The sequence below is a fragment of the Ranitomeya variabilis genome, chromosome 6 (genome assembly GCF_051348905.1).
Source record: "Ranitomeya variabilis isolate aRanVar5 chromosome 6, aRanVar5.hap1, whole genome shotgun sequence".
NCBI classification, from domain to species: Eukaryota; Metazoa; Chordata; class Amphibia; order Anura; family Dendrobatidae; genus Ranitomeya; species Ranitomeya variabilis.
The window spans coordinates 429,010,939-429,035,742 of record NC_135237.1 but is presented as its reverse complement, the minus strand read 5'-3'; the positions used below and the strand labels follow the sequence as shown (position 1 = coordinate 429,035,742).

Here is a 24,804-nt window from a genome sequence, read left to right as displayed (position 1 = left end):
TTACATGGAGTCACATGGAAATGTGTCTAGAGCCCAAAATACCATTTTATTGTGTTGAAAAATTCAAATGACACACATTACTGTTTAGCCTGATATAGCAGAACTTACCATAGAGGAGGAGCTTTGTGGTAAAATGGGTGATTTGATGGAGTGTGAGTTGGAATATCACTGTAAATTAATATTCTTGGTACAATGAGCTGTAAGTCTCTCTTCACCACCTGGATCTCTTTATTGAGTACCAGTACCCTCCTGAGTGACATCAAAGTCGTCTCATCCAGCTGCTCTGCTCTGACGAGGGCAAGAACCTTGTAACAGCTGCCTACAGATGGATATCTGGCTTGGATGCAGTATCTACTATATCTGTTTATACTGTGATGCATAGACCTGGTAGCATGGTCATTGGCAGGCAGTGGTACATGGGAGCCACTGCTGCAAACCTACATTATTATTATTTATTTATATTTTAGCACCATTAATTCCATGGTGCTGTACATTAAACGGGGTTACATCAAAATGCAATGACAGAGGGAAGAGGACCCTGCCTTTGTGGGCTTACATTCTACAGGATTATGGGGAAGGAGACAGTAGGTCGGGGGTTGCAGTAACTCTGGTAGTGGTGAGGCGGTAGCAGGGTCAGTGCAGGCTGTAAGCTTCTTTGAAGAGATGGGTTTTCAGGTTCTGTTTGAAGGATCCAAATGTGGTTGATAGTCGGACGTGTTGGGGCACAGAATTCCAGAGGATGGGGGATATTCAGGAGAAGTCTTGGAGGCGGTTGGATGAGGAGCGAATAAGTGTGGAGGAGAGAAGGAGGTCTTGGGAGGATCGGAGATTACGTGCTGGGGGTCGCGTAGCTGCTTATCATTAGATATAATGGGGGCTGTATAGCAAAACCCTTTACTTGGAGGCAGACCACCCAGCTTTGTCTCCCTTCTGGATAGTATGAACAGAAACCATCAAGGACCCCGTCCTCCTGTCTATGTTGAAATATCTAGGAAAAAATGGTTAAACAGTTAATAGCGGTTAGAGATAGCGGGAAGCATTCAGCATGCCCTTTATTAGAGTATTTTACACCTTATTTAAGGATTTTATTGGCATGTTAAATCCATGTAAAGCCGAGGCATAATAATATGTATAAGGCTTCATACTCATGGCCACATTATTATTATTATTGCAACTTCCATAAGGAAGCATAAGAACAAAATGGTGCAATATATCATCAGACACCGTATTATTAAAGTATTATGGGGAGTAATATCTCTCAGCAGCGCACAACGGCACATGTAGCGCCCATGGCTCTTTAGTACGGTGCCGTAACGTCTCATCTGCGTGTTTCTGCAGGTAAACCTCCTGCGTGATCCATTACAGAAGCAACGCAGCTCTGCTACATCGGTATAAATATAAGCCATCAATTATTTTTTATATATAATTCCTGTTGCCTTTACACTTATGTTATGTCAAGCCAGTGATTTGTATATAATGAAGAAATTGCAATTCCTTGAGATATTTGTAGATCAGTACAACCTGTGAACACATTCTATCTAAACAAAACGAGAAGAACAGAATTACTAAAGCGACAATGTATTATCTCATTTTAACACATAAAGCGATGCAAGTGTCACCCTTCATTATGGTTATTATTGCCGCCTGAAGTTTGCCAAAGGGAAGCGGTGCTCACACAGCGCCATCTAGTGCTGAGCCTGGCACTAACATTTCCAGTCTAATAGGATGAGAGCAAAGGACAAAATAATACAGAGAATAAACCAGCTACAGATTTCATTACTGCACTATGTAGGAGAAAAGCTGCAGATAAGACCCGAGCCTGCACTCAGCAAACCTAATTTCTGTTTTTTTGTTTTTTTTTCCGCCAAAGAAAAGCCTGTTGTGAGCCCAATAGGTGGACAGTCTACGTATCCTGCAGTAATAAAGGCAATCGTCTCTGTGTGTAGATGTTCTCAGAAGACTCCTGCAGCTATCTCTAGTGACTACTACACACCCTCCTGAAATTCTTCCTTCTGCATAGGAGTAATGCCTTCAATCCAATATGTCAATTCTTTAATACTGCAGAGGGCTAGAAATCCTTTGGTGAAATCGATTTTCTTATTGGCAACACTGGTAATGCTCTAATAAGCTACTGAGGGGCTTATTGTGCAGGTCTTAGAGCAGCGCTGCTGTGATGTCTTATGTGTTTTTAAATGCTTTATTTTACAGTAAATGTAGTGAGAATTAGGATTTGATTTTTGCTGTTGTTTTCTTGTTTACAGGTGCTGCTGCTAACTTTTTCAATCTGCCCATTTGCTCTTGTAAGCATTTTGTTCCCCTTTGATACTATTTTTCCATTTTTATGAATCTTGATGGGTCTAGTCCCTAAAAAGGAATTATTTAGATTGTTCTGACTATTTAGGCATAGTTTACACTCCTCAACACTGAAATTGCAGCACCAAGATGGAAAAGTCCTAGGATTATAAAAATCACAGGATCGATAGATATGCAAATGATGGAAACATTTAAAAAAAAAATCTCAATTTATTTAGTATTGAATATGAGCACTATGTGCAGAAATACACCACTAAAAGGCATTTGCATGTTATCAATGAGGTTGGTTATTTGAGGAATGGTATGCCATGCTAAATGCACTTAAGCACACAAATCAGCAAGATCCACTGCTGGCAGCTCCCTTTGCAATTGTTGACCAATGATGTTCCAGATAGGCTTGATGAGAGACAATTCCAGAGACTCTATTGTCTTGGATGCAATGATAGTCAAAGATTGGCTTGGGGACCATATGTGAAATGCCACAAAGAGGCATTCACGAGGGAACATCACACCGGGAATTATATTGTGGGGTGGCATAATGTACAGTAGTCAGACCCCACTAGTCTACCTTCCAGGTACACTAATATCAACTTGAAATTGATTTGGTCATGGAAGCAGTGGTATTGCCATTTTTCTAAAGTGTCCCATGACTCATTTTTCAACATGATAATACCACGCGCATTGTTTTTACTTGCAAAGGCAGCTGCCAGCAGCGGATCTTGATTATTTGCATGCGAAAGTGCATTTTGTGCTGCAAAACATTTCTCAGACATACAATTAGTAACCTGTGATAACAGCCAAAGTGTGTAAGTGCAGGGATTTCTCCACATGAAAATATTGTTTATATTTTTCATCATTTGTATATTATTAACATGTCTATCGATCCTGTGATTTTTCATAACTCCATGACTTTTCCTTCTTGATGTTTTAATTTCTATGTAGAAGAGTGTATATAAAACATAAGGTTAACTGATGGGAAAGTGAATGGAGATTACCTAACAGTTATGTAAAAATGTGCTATAATATAGTGGTTATCACTGTCATTTCCACAAACTATACATAAATCAATTGTGCAAGTAGATATATATATATATATATATATATATATATATATATATATATATATATATATATAAAATCCTTTCTGATATATGTTATCAGAGAAATCTATTTCTTTCTCTGCTTATGAGCTAATCTCTACCCACCAGCTGAGTGAAAACTAAAAATTAGAGAGAGAGAGCATACTAAGGGTGAGTTCCCAGTAGATGTTTTTAAGTGTTTTTTTTCTGCAGCAAAACCTTGTCTCTTGGCAAGAAAGTAGCTGCAGAAAAAAGCATGCTTTGCTTGGTTTTTCCTGCAGTTTTTGCTACTTTTATGTGCTTTTTTTGCTGTTTTTTTTGGCATGCTAGCTATGTCTCTTGGGTATGCTGGTAAAGTTTTGTCCAAACAAAGTCCTATTCTATAGAATCAGGTCTTGGCACAAAAAAACGCAGCAAAACCTGATACCTGCATTTTTGCTGCAGATTTTCAGCGTTTTTTTTACCACCCATTCATATCAATGGGTGAAACACCACTATTGTGCAGAAAAGCATGCAAAGCACAAAATACTGATGACATGATGACAAAAAAATTAAGGTGTGTGCATGAGATTTCTGAAATCTCGTAGACATAGCTGGTACTGTAAAATGCAGCTGAAAATTAGCATAAAAGAAACGCATAAAAAAAACACCTAGTGTGAACTTACCCAAAGGCCGGTGTCACATTTCTGAGTGCAATGCGAGAAACTAGCGCGAGTCTCTCACATCAATACTCGGCACTGCCGCCGGCGGTGCGGAACGGAGTGTTCAGCTGCATAGAAATACATGTAGCCGCACACTCCGGTCCTGAGTGCCAGCGGCAGTGCCGTGTATTGATGCAAAAGACTCGTGCTAGTTTCTCACATTGCACTCGCAAGTGTGACACCGGCCTAAGAGGAAAAAGGTTAACAAATACAGGCGTCAAGTCATGGCCAGGCCAGAAAAAGTGTCATTCCTCATGTACACGTATGACATGTTTTTATGAAAAAATGCCTGAAATGAAAAAATAATGCATAGAAAAAGCATAAATTTGTTGAATTTTAAGTTTTTTTTTCTTTGTTGCAGGGGCGTTTTAATGCATTCTTTTGTCTACAGTATACATTAATAAAGTTAGTTTAGTAGAAAAAGTTAACTGTAAAGACAATCGTTTTAGGAAATGTGGTCCTTCACACTCACCCCAGTACCTCCACCATCCCCAGACCATCCTACTCTTTCCCCCGGCTCTCATTGTCATCTTCCTGGATGTAAATGTTGGGCGCATGCGCAGTGTGCCCATCGTGATCTGACGGCGGATACCTGGCAACAATAGGAAATTTTTTCTATTGGTTCCTTTTGATCACTGTGGTAGACCCTATCACAGTGATTAAAATAAAAAAATTGGAAATCAAACCCCCTTAGTTAGATGAAAATAATAAAATTACTAAATTTTATTTTTTTCCATTCTTTGCAGTTAGGGTTGGGGTTATGGTTGGGGTTAGGGCTGTGGTTAGGGTCTTGTTAGGGTTGGGAATAGGGTTGTGTTAGGGTTAGGATTGTGCTAAGGTTTGGCTGTGTTAGGGTTGGAGTTGTGGTTAGGGTTGTGGTTAGGGCTGGGTTGGGGTTGTGTTGGGGTTAGTGTTGTGTTAGGGTTAGGGTTGGTGCTGCGTTAGGGTTGGGGTTAGGATTGTGTTAGGGATAGCGTTGGGGTTAGAGTTGTGTTAGGGTTAGGGCTGGGGTTGTGTTGGGGTTAGGGTTGTGTTAAGTAGTTAGGGTTATGTTATGGTTGAGGTTAGGGTTGTGTTAGAGTTAGGTTTGACATTAGGGTTGTGGTTAGGGTTGTGTTATCGTTGTGTTAGGGCTGGAGTTACAATTTTTTTTCAAAAGTAGAAAAAAATGATAACGATGATGGACAGTGTTGATTGCAAGTGCTCGCAACTTGAGTCTGCATAGGGTGCTCGGGAATGCATAGAGTATCGTAGATCCCTGCATGTTTTTTTGAGGTGTCTAATAGCCACGAAACATGCGGGGTAGGGACTCGAGCATGTCGCTCGAGCACCCATGATACTCAGTGCATATCCGAGCGCCCGATGTAAACTGTAATAGAGAACACTTGCGCTCAACACTAATGATGACATATTCAATATGGCAATCTAATGTTATCAAATTCTCTAACGTTCATGTGTGTTCAAAATGCTCAGTATATCCCTGATCAAAATCTTTGAGGGGTGTGGTTTCCAAAATGGGATCACTTGTGGGGTTTCTAGGCACATCAAAGGGTCTCCAAACGCGACATGGTGCCCGCCATCTATTCCAGCCAATTTTGCGTTCAAAAAGTCAAACGGTGCTCCCTCCTGAGCCCTGCCATGTGCCTAAACAGTGGATTTCCCCCACATATGGAGTATCATTGTACTCAGAAGAAATTGCAGAAAAAAAATGTTTCCTGTTACTCTTGTGAAAATAAAAAAGTTTGGGTCTATATTACATTTTTTGTGAAAAAAGTTAAATGTAAATTTTTTCCTTCCACATTGCTTTAGTTCTCGTGAAGCACCTGAAGGGATTAATAAACCTCTTGAATGTGGTTTTGAGCACCTTCAGGAGTTCACTTTTTAGAATGGTGTCACTTTTGGGTACTTGCTGTCACATTGACCCCTCAAAGTCACTTCAAATGTGATGTGGTCCCTAAAAAAATGGTTTTTAAAATTTTGTTGGGTCAAAATTGGCTCGGTCACTAAGGGGTTAAAAGATTATATAAATAGTCCCTGGGTAGGTTAATAAAAACAAACATTCTACACTCACCTTCTGGACCGGCACCACTCCTCTTTACTTGCTGCTGTGTCCATCAATCTGCTAGCATCAATTTTCAGCAAGGGCCCCATGTGACCACTGTAGCCAGTCAATGGCAATCGATGGGCTGGAGTCTTCACATTTCATCCAACCAGTAGTCAAGTAGTATAGAATATGAACGCTGCAGTGGTTATGTGACACTCTCACCAGATGTTGATGCCACCTGACCGGCAGGTGACGCAGCTGTTAATGTGGACTAGCGGCACTGCTCCAAGCATTTTTTTCACGACTGATCTAAGAGAATACGGAAAAGATCACTATGCATGATTTGCATATTCAGATTACACTAGCCATGCAAGTCAATGAGTGTGTGGAAAACATCGGATTTCACACGGATGACATCTGAGTGCAGTCCGATTTGTCAAAAGTTCAAAAATATACTAATAAGGTCAAAAAATCAAGAACCAAACAACATAACCTTATACCCAAATCATATATCAGATAAAAATTAGCTTTTAATGAGTACCTCTAAAACAGACACAAAACATAAAACCAATCACCATACAGTCAACCGTGCTGCCTACTTGCACCCTGCACAATAATTCCTGTTTAAAAGTCTACCTAACAGCAGAGGTTGGCACCCTAAACACAAAAAACGAGAAATGGCACCCCCACTCCTCAGTAGCTGTCCCTAAATCTTCTGAATAACCCTGTGCTGGTGAATCATGTAGTCACCCAATTATACACACATCAAAAAGGAGTACAAAGGGATTGCCAATTGAGGACTAATAACAAAAGGTAGACAACAATAATAGGAATGTGCCATAGGGTGAATACCACAATAACAAAGTGACAAGTGCATATAAATAAGGCTACGTTCACATTAGCGTTGTGCGACGCAGCGTCGGGCGCCGCTGCGGCGACGCATGCGTCATGCGCCCCTATATTTGACATGGGGGCGCATGGACATGCGTTGCACTTGCGTTTTGTGACGCATGCGTCACTGCAGCGCACGCGTCAGGGCGCAGAGGACGCAGCAAGTTGCATTTTTTGTGCGTCCAAAATAAAGCAAAAAAAGGACACATGCGTCACAAAACAATGCGTTTTGCATGCGTTTTGCATGCGTTGTGCGTTGCGTCGCCGATGCGTCGCCGACGCAACACACAACAACGCAAATGTTGCCTTAGTACCTCGCCATACTGTTCCCTGCTGATGTAAAACCTGCCTGACAGCGGAGGTAGGCATCCTACTTGTCAGCTGATGTGGCGCCCCCGCTCCACGGTGGCTCTCCCTGAGAGTCCCAGTTTTTTTTATGATAAATCCAAAAGATAGCTAGCTATATAATAAACCCATCGGGTAGCCGTGTACTCAACATCAGATTTCACACGGATGACATCTGAGTGCAGTCCGATTTGCACAGACTGACAAATTGGAGAAGATGGAGAAATGTTTCACACTATGATCATACTCTGATAAAACGCTGATCAGAGTATGATTAACATAATTGGCCCAATTGTCTCAGATGAGGGAAAATACGCTGGTGTGACCCTAGCCATACTCCACGCTTTTGTAGCACACTCCTTAGCCAATATCCTGCACCGTCTATTCAAAGATTGAAAAAAAGACCACACAAAACTTTTTGACAGCTTTGACAGAGTTTAGACAACTGTGTTGAGCTCCAGATTCACTTTTACGCTATTGCTGCTCTGGTTGAGTCCCATCTTAATAGAATAAAGAATTCTGTTCATTTTCTTATGTGATCAGTGATTCTAGTCTAATGAGGAAATGTGATTAAAATGTATGAGTCACCAAGAAATATCCTAATTTTCACTGTTGTAATGTGGAAAATGGAGTCGGAGTCAAATGCCAGCATCCTTAATCAATTTTCCCCTGCCTGCAACTATACATATTCTACACACAAACTTTATTTTTTAGGTCACAGTGCACCAAGCATCCATCAGAAGTCAGTGCTGCCAACCCAAATTCTGCCTCTGGCATATACAATTTAATTATTAATAGCATGTCTCCCAGGTAAACTGTTACACATTCTTAGGGCCTTGTTTTGTAGTCATTAAAATTGAACATGTTTGTATTATTGAAACCCTTGCATTCTCCATGTAAGCTTAGTTGATCTGAATGTATCCAAAGAGAACCCAGTGATTTCCCATTTTACTACCCCTGCCCTGGGGTATTCTACAGGATACATTTTTTTTTTTACTTTTTTTCTGTAATTGTTCTCATGTTTACTGATGTAGAGATTTATTTGGGCCTTATACAGAGAATATAAACGTGATCCTGAATTTTAAATGGACCTACCATAGTGGTCAATCAAAGGAAACAAAATTGGAAGAAGTATTTTAGATATTGGTATCAGGGTTGACAACTGTCCATTAAAATATGGTACTTTTTTGACCTGTCCGTAAAAAAAAACTTAAAGCATCAGTGATTTCTTTGAAGTTGCTGAAACTTATAGAGATTATTATAGTGCATGCAGACTTCATGTCAGAATTATGGGTTGTAGACAAGGATCACTTATAACCATAAAGATTTATTATAGTTTTCCAATCTGTCTGTAAAAAAATATTGTCTGTCCATGATTTTTTGATATGCTGTCCAGAAACAAATAAATATTCAAGTTGGCACCCCTGAATGGTACCTTTAACCCCTTAACGACCGCCAATACGCCTTTTAACGGCGGCAGTTAAGGGTACTTAAACCACAGCGCCGTTAATTAATGGAGCTGTGGAAAAGTGAATAGCGCCCCCCAGAGTCAGATTTTCTCTGGGGTCTCGGTTGCTGGGGGTAGCCGAGACCCCAGAGAACATGATTCGGGGGTCTTTTACCAACCCCCGGGTTGCGATCGCCGGTAATTAACCATTTACCTGCGGTCGCAAAAAAAAAGCGATTTCCCATTTAATTTCTCTGTCCTCCAATGTGATCGCACATCAGAGGACAGAGAAATGGGGTCCCCGATCACCCCCTGATACTCACCTGTCTCCCCCGGTGCTCCTCGTGGCTCCTGATGGGCGCCGCCATCTTGTTCCAGCCAAAAAATGGCGGGCGCATGCGCAGTGCGCTCGCCGGCCGGCACCCGGAAGATCTTTGGGGTCTCGGTTGCCGGGGGTAGCCGAGACCCCAAAGAACATGATCGGGGTTGGTTTTTACCGACCCCTATTTTGTGATCTCTGGTAATTAACTTTACCGGTGGCTGCAAAAAAAAAAGAAGCTATGTCTCATTCTCTGTCCTCTGATGTGATCGCACATCAGAGGACAGAGAAGTAGGGGGGTTCGGGGACCCTGTTATACTTACCGGTGTCCCTGGGTCCTCCTGTGTCCCCTCCTGGCCGCCGACTGCTTCATCTGATAAGAAAATGCAGTGCGCCCGCCATGATCTGCCGGCCGGCAGCTAGAGGAGTTGGGCTAAAGCTAGGGTTAGGGCTAGGGTTAGGGCTAGAGTTAGGGCTAGGGTTAGGGCTAGGGTTAGCGCTAAAGTTAGGGTTAGGGCTAGGGTTAGGGCTAGGGTTGGGGCTAAAGTTAGTGCTAGGGTTAGGGCTAGGGTTAGGGTTGGGGCTAAAGTTAGGGTTAGGGTTATGGTTAGGGTTGGGGCTAAAGTTAGGGCTAGGGTTGGCGCTAAAGTTAGGGCTAGGGTTGCGGCTAAACTTAGGGTTAGAGTTGGGATTAGGGTAAGGCCTCTTTCACATTTCCGTCGGTACGGGGCCGTCGCAATCCGTCAGCCTGACGTACCGACGGACGTTGTGCAAAATTGTGCACAACGTAAGCAGCGGATGCAGTTTTCTGATGCATCCGCTGCCCATTCTGAAGTGCGGGAAGGAGGGGGCGGAGTTCCGGCCGCGCATGTACGGTCGGAAATGGCAGATCCGATGGAGGAAAAAGCGTTCCCTTGAACATTCTTTCGTCACGACGGTCCGCCAAAACACGACTCATCCGTTGCACAACGGATGCGACGTGTGGCCATCCATCGTAATCCGTTGTCAATAAAAGTCTATGGCAAAAAAAACGCATCCTGCGGGCACATTTGCAGGATCCTTTTTTACCAAAACGACGGATTGCGACGGATGGCAAAAAACTGAAGTGTGAAAGAATCCTTAGGGTTTGGATTAGGGTTGGTATTAGGGTAAGGGTTGGCATTAGGGTTACGTTTGGGATTAGAGTTAGGTTTGGGATTAGGGTTAAGGTTAGGGTTGGGATTAGGGTTAGGGGTGTATTGGGATTAGGGTTAGGTTTGAGGTTAGGGTTGAGATTAGGATTAGGGGTGTGTTGGATTTAGGGTTTTGATTAGGGTTATGGTTAGGGTTGGGATTAGGGTTGTTTTGGGGTTAGGGTTGTGATTATCATTAGGGTTGTGATTAGGATTATGGATCGGGTTGGGATTAGGGTTAGGGGTGTGTTGGGGTTAGGGTTGGAGTTAGAATTGGGGGTTTCCTCTGTTTAGGTACATCAGGGGGTCTCCAAATGCGACAGCCAATTTTGCGCTCAAAAAGTCAAATGGTGCTCTCTCCCTTCTGAGCTCTGCCGTGCGCCCAAACAGTGGTTTACCCCCACATATGGGGCATCAGCGTACTCGGGATAAATTGGACAACAACTTTTGGGGTCCAATTTCTCCTGTTACTCTTGTGAAAATAAAAACTTGGGGGCTAAAAAATCTTTTTTGTGGAAAAATTTTTTTTTTATTTTCACGATTCTGCATTATAAACTTCTGTGAAGCACTTGGGCATTCAAAGTTCTCACCGCACATCTAGATAAGTTCCATGGGGGGTCTAATTTCCAAAATGGGGTCACTTGTGGGGGGTTTCTACTGTTTAGGTACATCAGGGGCTCTGCAAACGCAACATAACGCCCGCAGACCATTCTATCAAGGTCTGCATTCCAAAACGGCGCTCCTTCCCTTCCGAGCTCTGTCGTGTGCCCAAACAGTGGTCCCCCCACTCATGGGGTATCAGTGTACTCAGGACAAATTGAACAACAACTTTTGGGGTCCAATTTCTCTTGTTACCCTTGTGAAAATAAAAATTTGGGGTCTAAAAATTATTTTTTGTGGAAAAAAAACCATTTTTTATTTTCACGAATCTGCATTATAAACTTCCGTGAAGCACTTGGGCATTCAGAGTTCTCACCACACATCTAGATAAGTTCCCTGGGGGGGTCTAGTTTCCAAAATGGGGTCACTTGTGGGGGTTTCTACTGTTTAGGTACATCAGGGGCTCTGCAAATGCAACATAATGCCCGCAGACCATTCTATCAAAGCCTGCATTCCAAAACAGCGCTCCTTCCCTTCTGAGCTCTGCCGTACGCCCAAACAGTGGTCCCCCCACACATGGGGTATCAGTGTACTCAGGACAAATTGGACAACAACTTTTGTGGTCCATTTTCTCTTGTTACCCTTGTGAAAATAAAAATTGGGGGGCTAAAAATTATTTTTGGTGGAAAAAAAAAATATTTTTAATTCTCATGACTCTGCATTATAAACTTCCATGAAGCACTTGGGCATTCAAAGTTCTCACCACACATCTAGATAAGTTCCTTGGGGGGTCTAGTTTCCAAAATGGGGTAACTTGTGGGGGGTTTCTACTGTTTAGGTACATCAGGGGCTCTGCAAACGCAACATAACGCCCACAGACCATTCTATCAAAGTCTGCATTCCAAAACAGTGCTCCTTCCCTTCCGAGCTCTGCCATGCGCCCAAACAGTGGTCCCCCCCACATATGGGGTATCAGCCTACTCAGCATAAATTGCACAATCAATTTTGGGGTCCAATTTCTCCTGTTACCCTTGTGAAAGTAAAAATTTGGGGGTGAAAAAATCATTTTTGTGGAAAAAATATGATTTTTTTTTGTTTTCATGGCTCTACATTATAAACTTCTGTGACCCAGTTGGGGGTTCATAGTGCTCACCACACATCTAGGTAGGCTCTTTTGGGGTCTAGTTTCCAAAATGGGGTCACTTGTGGGGGGTTTCTACTGTTTAGGTACATCAGGAGCTCTGCAAATGCAACATGACGCCCGCAGACCATCCCATCAAAGTCTGCATTCCAAGCGGCACTCCTTCCCTTCCGAGCCCCGATGTGTGCCCAAACAGTGCACCCCCCACATATGGGGTATCAGCATACTCAGGACAAACTGGTCAACAAATTTTAGGGTCCAATGTCTCCTGTTACCCTTGAGAAAATAAAAAATTGCAGGCAAAAAAATCATTTTTGAGGGAAAAAAAAAGGATTTTTTATTTTCACGGCTCTAGTTTATAAATTTCTGTGAAGCACTTGGGGGTTCAAAGTGCTCACCACACATCTAGATAAGTTCCTTAATGGGTCTAGTTTCCAAAATGGTGTCACTTGTGGGGGTTTCCACTATTTAGGCACATCAGTGGCTCTCAAAACGCGACATGGCGTCCGATCTCAATTCCAGCCAATTCTGCATTGAAAAAGTCAAATGGCACTCCTTCTCTTCCAAGCTCTGCTGTGCGCCCAAACAGTGGTTTACCCCCACATATAGGGTATCGACGTACTCAGGACAAATTGCACAACAACTTTTGTGGTCTAATTTCTCCTGTTACCCTTGTGAAAATAAAAATTTTGGGGCAAAAATATCATTTTTGTAAAAAAAATGTGATTTTTTATTTTCACGGCTCTACGTTATAAACTTCTGTGAAGCACCTGGGAGTTTAAAGTGCTCACCACACATCTAGATAAGTTCCTTAAGGGGTCTAGTTTCCAAAATGGTGTCACTTGTGGGTGGTTTCCACTGTTTAGGCACATATGGGGCTCTCCAAATGCGACATGGCGTCCGATCTCAATTCCAGCCAATTCTACATTGAAAAAGTCAAACGGCACTCCTTCTCTTCCAAGCTCTGCGGTGCGCCCAAACAGTGGTTTACCCCCACATATGGGGTATCAACGTACTCAGGAGAAATTGCTCAACAACTTTTGTGGTCTAATTTCTCCTGTTACCCTTGTGAAAATAAGAATTTGTGGGGAAAAAATAATTTTTGTGTAAACAAATGTGATTTTTTTATTTTCACGGCTCTACGTTATAAACTTCTGTGAAGCACTTGGGAGTTCAAAGTGCTCATCACACATCTAGATAAGTTCCTTAAGGGGTCTAGTTTCCAAAATGGTGTCACTTGTGGAGCGTTTCCACTGTTTCGGCACATCAGGGGCTCTCCAAACGCGACATGGCATCCAATCTCAATTACAGCTAATTCTGCATTGAAAAAGTCAAACGGCGCTCCTTCTCTTCCAAGCTCTGCGGTGCGCCCAAACAGTGGTTTACCCCCACATATGGGGTATTGGCGTATTCAGGAGAAATTGTACAACAAAATTTATGGTTAAATTTCTGTTTTTACACTTGCAAAAATAAAAAAAAATGGCTCTGAAGTAAAATGTTTTCAAAAAACGTTAAATGTTCATTTTTTCCTTCCACATTGTTTCAGTTCCTCTGAAGCACGTAAAGGGTTAACAATCTTCTTGAATGTGGTTTTGAGCACCTTGAGGGGTGCAGTTTTTAGAATTGTGTCAGACTTGGTTGTTTTCTATCATATAGACCCCTCAAAATGACTTCAAATGTGATGTGGTCCCTAAAAAAAAATGGTGCTGTAAAAATGAGAAATTGCTGGTCAACTTTTGACCCTTATAACTCCCTAAGAAAAAAAATTTGTTTCCAAAATTGTGGTGATGTAAAGTAGACATGTGGGAAATGTTATTTATTAACTATTTTTTGTGACATATCTCTCTGATTTAAGGGCATAAAAATACAAAGTTTGAGAATTGCAAAATTTAAAATATTTTCGCCATATTTCCATTTTTTTCATAAATAATCGCAAGTAATATCGAAGAAATGTTACGACTAACATGAAGTACAATATGTCACGAAAAAACAATCTCTGAATCAGCGGGATCTGTTAAAGCGTTCCAGAGTTATAACCTGATAAAGTGACAGTGGTCAGAATTGTAAAAATTGGCTCGGTCATTAAGTACCAAATTGGCTCTGTCACTAAGGGGTTAATCACGGAAGCCCTCTTATTCAGAGAGGCTTTATGGACTATTGTGACTGAGGTCTAAATGAGATTTCCTTGCAAAATACTATGAATAGGTGATGATTATGCAAGCTATGGCTTAGGGCTCTTGCACGCAACTATTTTCTCTCCATCCGAGAAAAACGGTCCGATTATGGTGATTAGACTTTGATCAGAGTGGCATCAGGTTTTTTTTAGAGTTGGAGAGAAAAAAAAGTCTCTCCACCTTCTCCATTCTTTCAGTTCATGAAAATCTGACTTCACTCGATTGTCATCCCAGTGTGGTGCAATGTTTTTCACTGACCCATAGACTTGCATTGTCAATTTCGATCCAACACTTGAATCGAAAGTCAGACATGTCTCCGATTTGCATGTGCACAGCGCCATTGAATATCATGGGTACGAATGCTAGCTGTGAAAACCATGGATAGCACTCGTCCAATATAATCGGTCGTGCGCTTGTGCCGTTATTCCTAAAATGATTGAAGCCTTTTATCTTGTACTGCAATAATATTTAGCTTACCTATCCCCAACCATATTACCATGCGGGAAACCCTTAACATTGTTTTTACTCCCTTGGAACCCTTACATCCATTTTTATCTCAAAGCATTGGAGATTATGGCTGAAATATGTTAATTTGCTCAAAACTTCATGAAGAATTTTGGTATTCCTACCGTAAAAGTGATGGCTCCTCATTCTGCTTTCTGTTTTCTGACATGGGCATTTCTAGAAAAGAACATCCCAAGACCTTTTCAACAACATTACTACTTATTACCACCACTACTAACCACACTCCATAGCCAGTTATGCTGGGTCACCTAGTAGCATAGCTCCGCCTCTGGCAGAACTATAGGGCATAGCTTGTTAACTCCAGGGAGTTTGTTCCTTCGTGGCCTGGCAGAATAGCACATAGAACCACTATGAACGTATATATCACACGTGAGCATCAGATCCAAAAGGACAATAAAGAATAAATATCATATTTTACGGTTCAGCCAGAGTCATTGAAATGATACCAAATTATTATGTGTATACTATATCAATGGATATTTCTCTCTTCTAGTATTCGTCCAAGCAAACAAGCTACAACAGCATATTTTTTCGGCTCATGGACAAGAAGACAAGATCTATGACTGCACACAATGCCCACAGAAATTCTTTTTTCAGACTGAGCTGCAGGTAATGTGTTTCTTCTATTGAGATGAGCGATGCACACCTATGTTAAATATATTATCTTCTGTGTCCTTATGATCAGTATTCTGAACTCTACTGGTTTTGGTCAATGTAAAAAAAAATATATTTTTAATTAGATGTTTTTGTAATGATTGCCATTATCAGTAGATTATTGGTGCTGATTAGCAGAGTGTAGACTGGCCATTCATGTCTAATTTGAGTTGATTTAGTCAGTGTCAAGTGCAGAATGCCAAATTGTGAGAAGCATCTTTTTTTTTGATAAGCATGTAATTCTATAAGGTTGTTCCAAGGATCATTATTAATTACAATCTCTAAATTGCTGAGTAGCTTCACACTGGTATACTGCTAGTTTAATAAATGTTCTAGTTTTGTCCCTTAGTATGTGTTTAGATGTAGGACTGAGGAGCAAATCTGCTGGTATCATTAATGCTTAAAGTAGAGGTTGACAACTTTGTTTACTTAAAAAATTGACCGATGGCAGCCTTAGAATAAAATGAATCACATATACTCACCTACCGGGTTCCCGCTGCTCCTTGGTACTCTTGCCAGTCGTCTTGTTTCCTTTTCTTTCAGGGGATGTCATGTGACTGCTGCAGCTAATCAGTGATTGACAGTAGAGACAGCTAAGAGACTGCCTCTTTCAACTTGGATGGTACATGACTGTGGTAGCCTATTAATGGCTGCTGATAGGGTGCAGTGGTCACATGATGTCCCCTGCCCAAAGAGAATTTGACGAGTGGATGACATGGTGGTCCATTAGGCTAATATATGTTTGTTCTTATTTTGTGACAATCATGGGCCGATTTTTAAAGATAAAAAGTAGTTTACAAACTATTTAAAGAGTTATCCTAGGATGTTAAAACGATTATGAGCTATCATAAGCAACCCCACCTTTGATTATTTGAAAATGACTGCACTGTCACTCTTTCACTGTTGCACCTGACACATTAAGAGGGTTTTCTCAAGATCAAACTTGGGGAGTGCACCGCTTCCCTGTCTCTGGCATCCTGCATGCTGAAGGCGGTGCTTTCCTGATGATTGACCATTCGGGCCATTGATACAGCTGAGTCGCCGTCCACACTGTACGCTTTTCGATGACTCTAACAGAGGCAGCTTTGTGGAGGAGCGCAACAAGCGACCGGGCCAGCTTCAGAACAGTGTCTGCAAGATCTATGTCCAAGATTTAACAGCGTTGTGCTGTCTGTCAAAAAGACTGACATCCACTGAGAGACTGCAGAGGAGGCCGATAACCTAGGCAATGAGCAGTAAGATATTTAGCTAAAAATACCAATGTTTTTGAAACTGGAGAGAATTTTTAATAACAAGATGACATAGTTGCTTTTTTTTAACAAGCTTTTTGCCATTTTAACTGTTTAACATGTTGAACTCGCCCCTTTCATGTCCATACGCATTTGTCTGCGGCTAGCACTTCAGCTCAGCCCATTCTGATACACAGGACTAGTGACACTACCACATGTATGGAAATCACCGTGTCAGTACTGCAGTGGAGAGACCATGGCACTATAGTAAGCCTTATCGTACTGCCGATCACCAAAGTCCTGGAGTCAGATCCCTATAATTTCTGAAAGGAAATCTGGTGATAACATATAATCTAACTAAATAAAACTCGACAATAGAGAAGGAGCTCTTTGGTTCGCTTACCCTTCACATACAGAAAACATTAATGCGGTAGAAGAGCGTAGCAGCGTTGGTTGCATACCAGGGTCATTCGGGTTCTCTAATGGGTAAAGTTATACTAAAATATATTATCTGGATGGCTTTTCACCTTTTTTTTGCATAGAACAGATTATGCAATATGTGTTATAACAGTAAATATAGTAAATATAGTAAATGTAAAAATGTATTGTGATAGCAGCTCAAGTGTATATATCAGCGGTAAACATCCAAGGCTGTAATAACCAGTACTACACTTATAAAATCTAACATTATTCTAGTGTAATGTTTCTAGGAATCGTCTAGAGCAGTGTTTGAGGATGTAGCACTGTAAAAGCTGAAATAATGGTCCGATACCTGTTTAAGTTCAATTGCAGTCAGTGGGGTTCCTTTTTAGAAAGTCTGGGATATTCACAGACATAGCTTCATAAGCTACAATTTCTTTGCCGTTTCATTTCACCTTGCCTTTCTATTTAATTTGTCTTCCATCCATCCCAGCTGATACAAAGTACATTATACACTTTTCTACTGTGAGTTTATTATGGTCCGGAGGTAATTTGAGGTTATCAGTGAGACAGAACTTTGTGAACACGGCTCTATGATGAGTAGAAGTGATGGCTTTATAGCCAGCCTCCGTGTTTTGTGGAGGATTCGATCAGCCAATGTGTCAGAATCTGTAATAAACCGTTATTTTTCCCTCTATTTTTCCTGCAGGGTCTTAGCTATAATAAAAAAAAACTACTGTAGTTCAGTGTGTCGTTTCATTTTTTATTTGCTTTCTGCTATTTTGTTGCCCTGTATAACTTAGTAGAATTTTAGGATGTTGCTGTTTCTGTAACGGTACATTTGGCTCAGTTTGTAGAAACATACAGACATGTATGTATACAGTATTATATAGCAATCAATACGGGAAACATGATCTTTGATGGGAAAATCCCCTCTACCATAGCATGGTAACGTGGATATTTCTGACAGGGTTTAGGTAATGACGGCATATGACATTGTAGGCTAAAATAAAAGATTTTTCCGAGTGGTAATTTTTTATTGTAGATCCAGTAATCTCTATCATCACCTGTACAATGCTGAGGAGGGCGAGAGTCATCAATGCAGTTAGTATAGAGGTGTAAATTTATAACAGACATAGTTTTACATCCATCAAAACAACGGATAAATAAACTGCCCAATGAACCCCATGACTTATAATGGGGTACATTGGGTTCTACCTCGGTTCATGTAGTCTTGATGGGAAAAATAGAGCTGCGAGCGTGACGGAGCCTTTGATGCAGGCATTCAAGGAGCTTTACTAGTACTGTACTTTTGAAATATTGAAAAGATCTAACATAAACCTTAGAAAAAAATCTGTGACTCCCTGAAAATTAGACACTTGCCGTTTGAGTGCACCTGCTTTATACGACCACCTCGGGACTGCCGCAGATGCTAATCCCCTGTTGCCCTCACAGTACGTAGATTTGTTCCTTGCTTGTTTGAACACCACAAATCCTACGTTCCCTTCAGCACATTGTGCCGTTGGAAGCACAGATTGAGAATGGCAAACGACACAGAAGCAACAAGAACATTTTTATTAGCTCAAAACGAAAATATTTAATTTGAGCAGTCACCAGATGTAGCCGCACATTTGATAATTTGGACATCTGAATGAAACCGTCGACCGCTGCGTATCTTGAGAAATATTGATTGTCCTCTCTTGATTGAGTTTGTTCAATCAGGCAGCACTAGTCTCAACCTGAACATACAAGGAATTCACAGAGCTATCTTTTATTGGAGTATTTGCAGCTCGGCACAGCATGTAACATCCTTTCTGCCCTGAAGCTACACCTAGTAGGGCTCCCGAGTTTAGGAGGAAGCAAGGCAGAAAGAGAAGGAGAACGCTGAGTTCCCTCTAAAAGGCTGAAATGTTGCAGGGAAGATGAATTGTGCTTAAAAGCAATGCTTGCGGTGTCGTCATTTAGAACAAGAAAATAAAATGAAGGTCTTAAGCTTCCTCTGAATAGAAGGGGTGAAATAATCCTTTAAAACCATGTAATTTTAAACGACTGCAAATAAGTGAACGGGCACTGCCATTATTGGATTGTGGGAGGGAAGAATGTGGCGTTCATGGAGGACAGAAGTTTCATATTTTCTTTGAAAACTATCTGGCCTTGAAATAACAACATTTTTGATGGTAAAACCCTACTTGGACAGTCCCTTGGAAAGCCTAGCTTTTAAAAAGGTTGTCTGGGACTTTAAAATTGATGGCCTATCATTAGGATAGGTCATCAAAGTCTGATCAGTGGTGGTGTGACATATGGCACGCCCACTGATTAGCTGTTCCCGGTGTCGGCCATGGCTGAAACCGCTCAGTTACAGAGCTACACAGCATTGACAGAATAGTAGCTGCAGCCAGGTACTACACATCCACCCCTTATTGATTTGCATTGTCTATTGAACAGTTCCGCCGACACATGGAACAGCTGATTGGCAGGGGTGCCAAGTGTCATACCCTTACCAGTCAGACATTGATGAGCTACCCCAAGGATAGGCCATCAATGTTAAAGTCTTAGACAACTCTTTTAACAAGTGTGTACAAGACAATATTTTTGTTTTCTATGTATTCATATCTGCAAGACACCTGGGTTTGGTTTGTTTTGTATTTTTAGCTAGGCCGTAGAATAGAGTGGTGACGGTCAACTTGCCTTTAAGGATAAGTTCACAGGTGGCTGACCTATTGTAGGATTTTCTGCAACTATACCGTTCATCTGAATATAACATATTGCATAAACATATGATATATTGCATAAACCATACAATTCAAAAGTCTCTCATTTGTTTGGTACTATTGTGACAGAATTGAATTGTCATTAATAAAAATAAAATATTTTTAAAGAGTTAATCCCAATATAGTAAGTTATCTCTTACCTGCTGTATAACTTGTAGATCACTTGGGGTCTAAGAATAGGGCTCTGGAAACTTGGAACTCGTCTGTATGTTATTAAATGAAGGCACGCATGCCCCACCTCAAGTCTATTCAACATATATGGGACTGCCAGAAATAGCTGGAGGTGCACTTGCTCGACCTCTACCCCGCTCATTGTTTATGGGACTGCTAGAGATAGCTAACCACAGCGTTCGGCTGTTTCATCATTCCTATAGATAATGAATGGAGAGGAGTTTGAGCATATGCACCTCTGCTCCTTTCAAGATGGGGCTCTGACGAGCCTAGATTCCAGCGGTGGGACCCCCAGAGATCAGCACGTTAGGGTATGGAATAACATTCATCTTGGTCATAACCTTTTAAGGCAGATGAGATACTATGCTATATACTACATATACTATACTATAGCTGTATATATAATGACATTGCCATCAAATTAATACCCCAGCAGAACTTCCTATCCAGAGATCAATAATGCCAATGTAGAAACTAAAGTTTTATTGTCACAGTATACAATATACACAACAAGCCAACAGAAAAGCGCAAAGATCAGTTTATAAATTGTATTTTCCTCTTTTATTTTAAAAACAATTTCTCAGATGCTCAGTTGGCAAAGCATTTATGAGATTAGCAGAGAGACCTCGCTGTCATGGGCTCAGTTATAATTCATGATGGTTACTATGGGGCTTGCTTATTTTCATGTGGAGTTGATGCATTTCTGCCATGTCCTGCTGAGAGCACCCTATATTGTCCATATCCCAGTCTCCCTGTATTTCTTCTCTAACGTGTATCAGTGAATAACTTACTTGAACACATTGGGAATGATTGTTGTCACAGACTTTTCCTATGATTGCATGTGATGTTATTTTGACCTTGTGCTTTAAGTGAAAAATGTTTTTTTCCATTTCACTTTATTTAAAAAAAAATTTAAACAACAGGTAATTCTATATTTTTCCTATACACTATTAATATAATGACAGCTACTTATCCATGAATAATTAGACAATAAAATATTAAGAACATTATTTTTAAATATAAGCTAAGGCCACCGCCATCAGGGGCTTATCTACAGCATTCTGTAATGCTGTAGGTAAGCCCCCAATGTAACCTGAAAGATAAGAAAAACAAGTTAGATTATACTTACCCAGGGGCTTTCCCGGTGTGGTCCGGTCTGATGGGCGTCGCGATCCGGGTCCGGTGCTTCCCATCTTCTTCCCATCACGTCCTCGTCTTTGCTTCCTGTCACGGCTCCTGCGCGGGCGTACTTAGTCAGTGATGCTTCCAGGATAAAACAGGTTTTAAAACGATATTCCAGTGTGAAAAATAAAAAAACACATATCTATACACACCCATCTCCTGTCTAGTGGTGGCTCCTAGTCTATAGCGTGATGCTACCCCTGCAGCCTATCACTGAGCTCAAGGGAGATACAGCTTGGGGGCAGTAAACAGATCCCAGCACTAGAGCCATATTGGATGAGTAAAAAATTAATAAAAAATAAAAAATAGTTTGGACAACCTGCAAGGTCACCAGAGTTGCCGCTGTATAAATGTATAAATGTTTCCCATCAATAACAATATCTGAGGCTGCTGGAATCCTAAAACCTGATATAAAAAATGTATACTATATCTTTAACTGATACAGAACTCCCAATTCCCTGCAGATTCATAAGGTTCAATTATAAGAAATAAACGTTTGTCTTAGGAAATAATTATGGGTCCTATTAATTAGCAATTTTGAAGAATCTTTCGTCTACATTGTTCTGTTCCTCTGTTGTACTCCTAGACATTTATGACTATCTTGACAACTGGGGGGTGTCCTTACACAATGTGACATTGTCCAATCAGTGCAGACCTTATGAAACTGTGTGTGGACACACCCCTTTGTCAAAATGAATGGTAATGCCCAGTTGTAAATTTATCCATACATTTCTAGCATGAATAGCAAGGAACTCTCAAAGTAGAGTACAACTAAAAATGCTTCAGGAAAACAGAAAATCGAGCTGAAGGGTCCAGTTGAAACTCAATAACAATGTGTTGTAAACTACAAAGGTCCTCTTTTTGGGTCCTGTGCACAGGCAGTAGTCTAGGATTTAAAGGATTTTTTCAGAATCACAATATTAATAATTTATGCTTAGATTAGAGTCTCAATATCATATTGCTGCATTCTGTTGGATAAAATACTTGAGATTAGCTGCCCTGCTGGAGTAAACAGATTCTTCATCAATGACGACAGGTTTTTTTTGTTCGGTTTCTTTATCAAGTGAAAAAGATAGACGCTGGTACCCTGTTGAAGCATGTTGTGCATAAAGAAAACCTTATTGTCATCATTGTTGAGGAATTGGTTTACTCCAGCAGGGCAGGCCACCTAACGTGCTTCATCCAACTGGATCCAATATGTCCTGAAGGATTCATCCACCTACATGAGAGTTGTGCCCGTCACATCTCCACCAGGTGAGCGATAACCAAGCGCTTACCCAGACTCCCTCCAAAGGGTATTACCCTATTGTTTGCTTTGCTTCTGAAATCTAGATTTCTCCATTATCAGATTGGTTGAGTTTTGACTCGCACCCCCGTCTCTTTCCTTTTTCTACAGGCCGGCAGTTTGAAGGGGCCACAGCTAATTATACCACCAAGCCATTCATATTTATTCCCAGAAAACTAAAGGACAGCCTAAGGATAAACTATCAGAATTGTAATCCTGGAAAAAAAACTTTAAAGGGAATTTGTCAGCATGATTTCTTTGCAAAAAACATTTGTAAGCAAAGCCAAGTCCACCCATACTTTTAACTTGCCAGTCTGTTTCTCCATTACCGAGATATCAGCATTTGAAGGGGCATAAAATGAGAATGAAGCTGAAGTGCTTTCGGCATGTAGAAGCTCTTCCTAAATCTTTGCTTTCCCCAGCTCTACTCTCAGTGACACCTTCTGTTAGGCTGACAGCTCCTTTGCTATATGACTTCAAGTAAAGGAGCTATCAATCAAGCTTTAGAGGGCAGCGCTGGGAAGGGGATAGAGCCAGAGTGACAGAGGCTTGGAAAGTGCTTCCGCGTATTCAGAGCACTTCAGTCTCATTTGCATATTTAGTCAAAATGACAATTTCTGAGGAACAGAAGGATGTACTGTATAGCTAAAGGTATGGATGGATTTGTCTTTGCAAGAGTTACATGTGTACGTAAACAGTTTAGGGGATGAAATCCTGCTTACAAATTCCCTTTTTACTTAGAGCTGTGAAATGAAGCAATCGATATATAGCGCTAATAAGGAGCTCCATCCTCCATCTATATATATAATTGTCTAAGGGGTACTTCCGCCTTTCTGTCGGCAACTTCCGTCACGGAAATAACGCGTCGCTGATTGGTCTCGCCAGCTGCCTGTCATGGCTGCCGCAACCAATCAGCGATGGGCACAGTCCGATTAGTCCCTCCCTACTCCCCTGCAGTCAGTGCCCGGCACCCGCTCCATACTCCCCTCCGGTCACTGCTCACACAGGGTTAATGCCAGCGGTAACAGACCACGTTATGCCGCGGGTAACGCACTCCGTTACCGCTGCTATTAACCCTGTGTGTCCCCAACTTTTTACTATTAATGCTGCCTATGCAGCATCAATAGGAAAAAGATTTAATGTTAAAAATAACAAAAAAAACTAAAAACCTGCTATTCTCACCTTCCGTCGTCCGAAGATGCGCTCGCGCCTGCCACCATCTTCTGTTCCCAGAGATGCATTGCGAAATTACCCAGAAGACTTAGCGGTCTCGCGAGACCACTAAGTCATCTGGGTAATTTCGCAATGCATCCTGGGAACGGAAGATGGCGGCAGCCACACGCGCATCGCCAGAGCTTCACTGGATCCCGGCGGGTGAGTATATACTGTAACTGTTTTTTTTAATTATTTTTTTAACAGGGATATGGTGCCCACACTGCTAAATACTACGTGGGCTGTTATATACCGCGTGGCTGCTATATACTACATGGGCAGTGTTATATACTGCGTGGACTGTGTTATATACTGCGTGCCCTGTGTTATATACTGCGTGGCCTGTGCTATATACTACGTCGCCTGTGTGCCTGTGTTATATACTGCGTGGCTGCTATATACTGCGTGGGCTGTGTTATATAGTACGTGGGCAGTGTTATATACTGTTTGGGCTGTGTTACCTGTATATACTGCGTGGGCTGTGCTATATACTACGTGCCCTGTGTTATATACTGTGTGGCCTGTGCTATACACTACGTCACCTGTGTGCCTGTGTTATATACTGCGTGGCTGCTATATACTGCGTGGGCTGTGTTATATAGTACGTGGGCAGTGTTATATACTGTTTGGGCTGTGTTATATACTGCATGGCCACTGTTATAAACTGCGTGGACTGTATTAACGCATCGGGTATTCTACAATATGTATGTATATAGCAGCCACATAGTATATAGCACAGGCCACATAGTATTTGTCTACTATATACTACATGGCTCCTATATACTACGTGGCCTGTGCTATATACTATGTGTCTGCTATATACATACATACATACATATTCTAGAATACCCGATGCGTTAGAATCGGGCCACCATCTAGTCTACTATATAATTGTCTAAGGGGTACTTCCGTCTGTCTGTCCCGGAAATCCCGCGTCGCTGATTGGTCTCGCCAGCTGCCTGTCCTGGCTGCCGCAACCAATCAGCGACGGGCATAGTCCGTTTATTCCCTCCCTACTTCCGTCCAGTCAGTGCCCGGCACCCACTTCATACTCCCGAGTCCCCCCCAGTCAGTGCTCACACAGGGTTAATGCGAGCGTTAACGTACCGCGTTATGCTGCGGGTAACAC

The 24,804-nt window shown here is 41.5% G+C and overlaps 1 protein-coding gene across 5 annotated transcripts in view; it reads left to right on the top strand.

The window, feature by feature from the left end:
- Window positions 1-24,804, top strand: part of ZNF521 (zinc finger protein 521) — a 498,777-nt gene that overhangs the window by 435,238 nt on the left and 38,735 nt on the right. For all 5 annotated transcript variants that reach the window (XM_077270378.1, XM_077270376.1, XM_077270379.1 and 2 more), the window contains one exon: window positions 15,245-15,360. In XM_077270378.1, coding sequence (XP_077126493.1) covers window positions 15,245-15,360 — 116 coding nt within the window. The remainder of the gene's footprint in view (window positions 1-15,244; window positions 15,361-24,804) is intronic.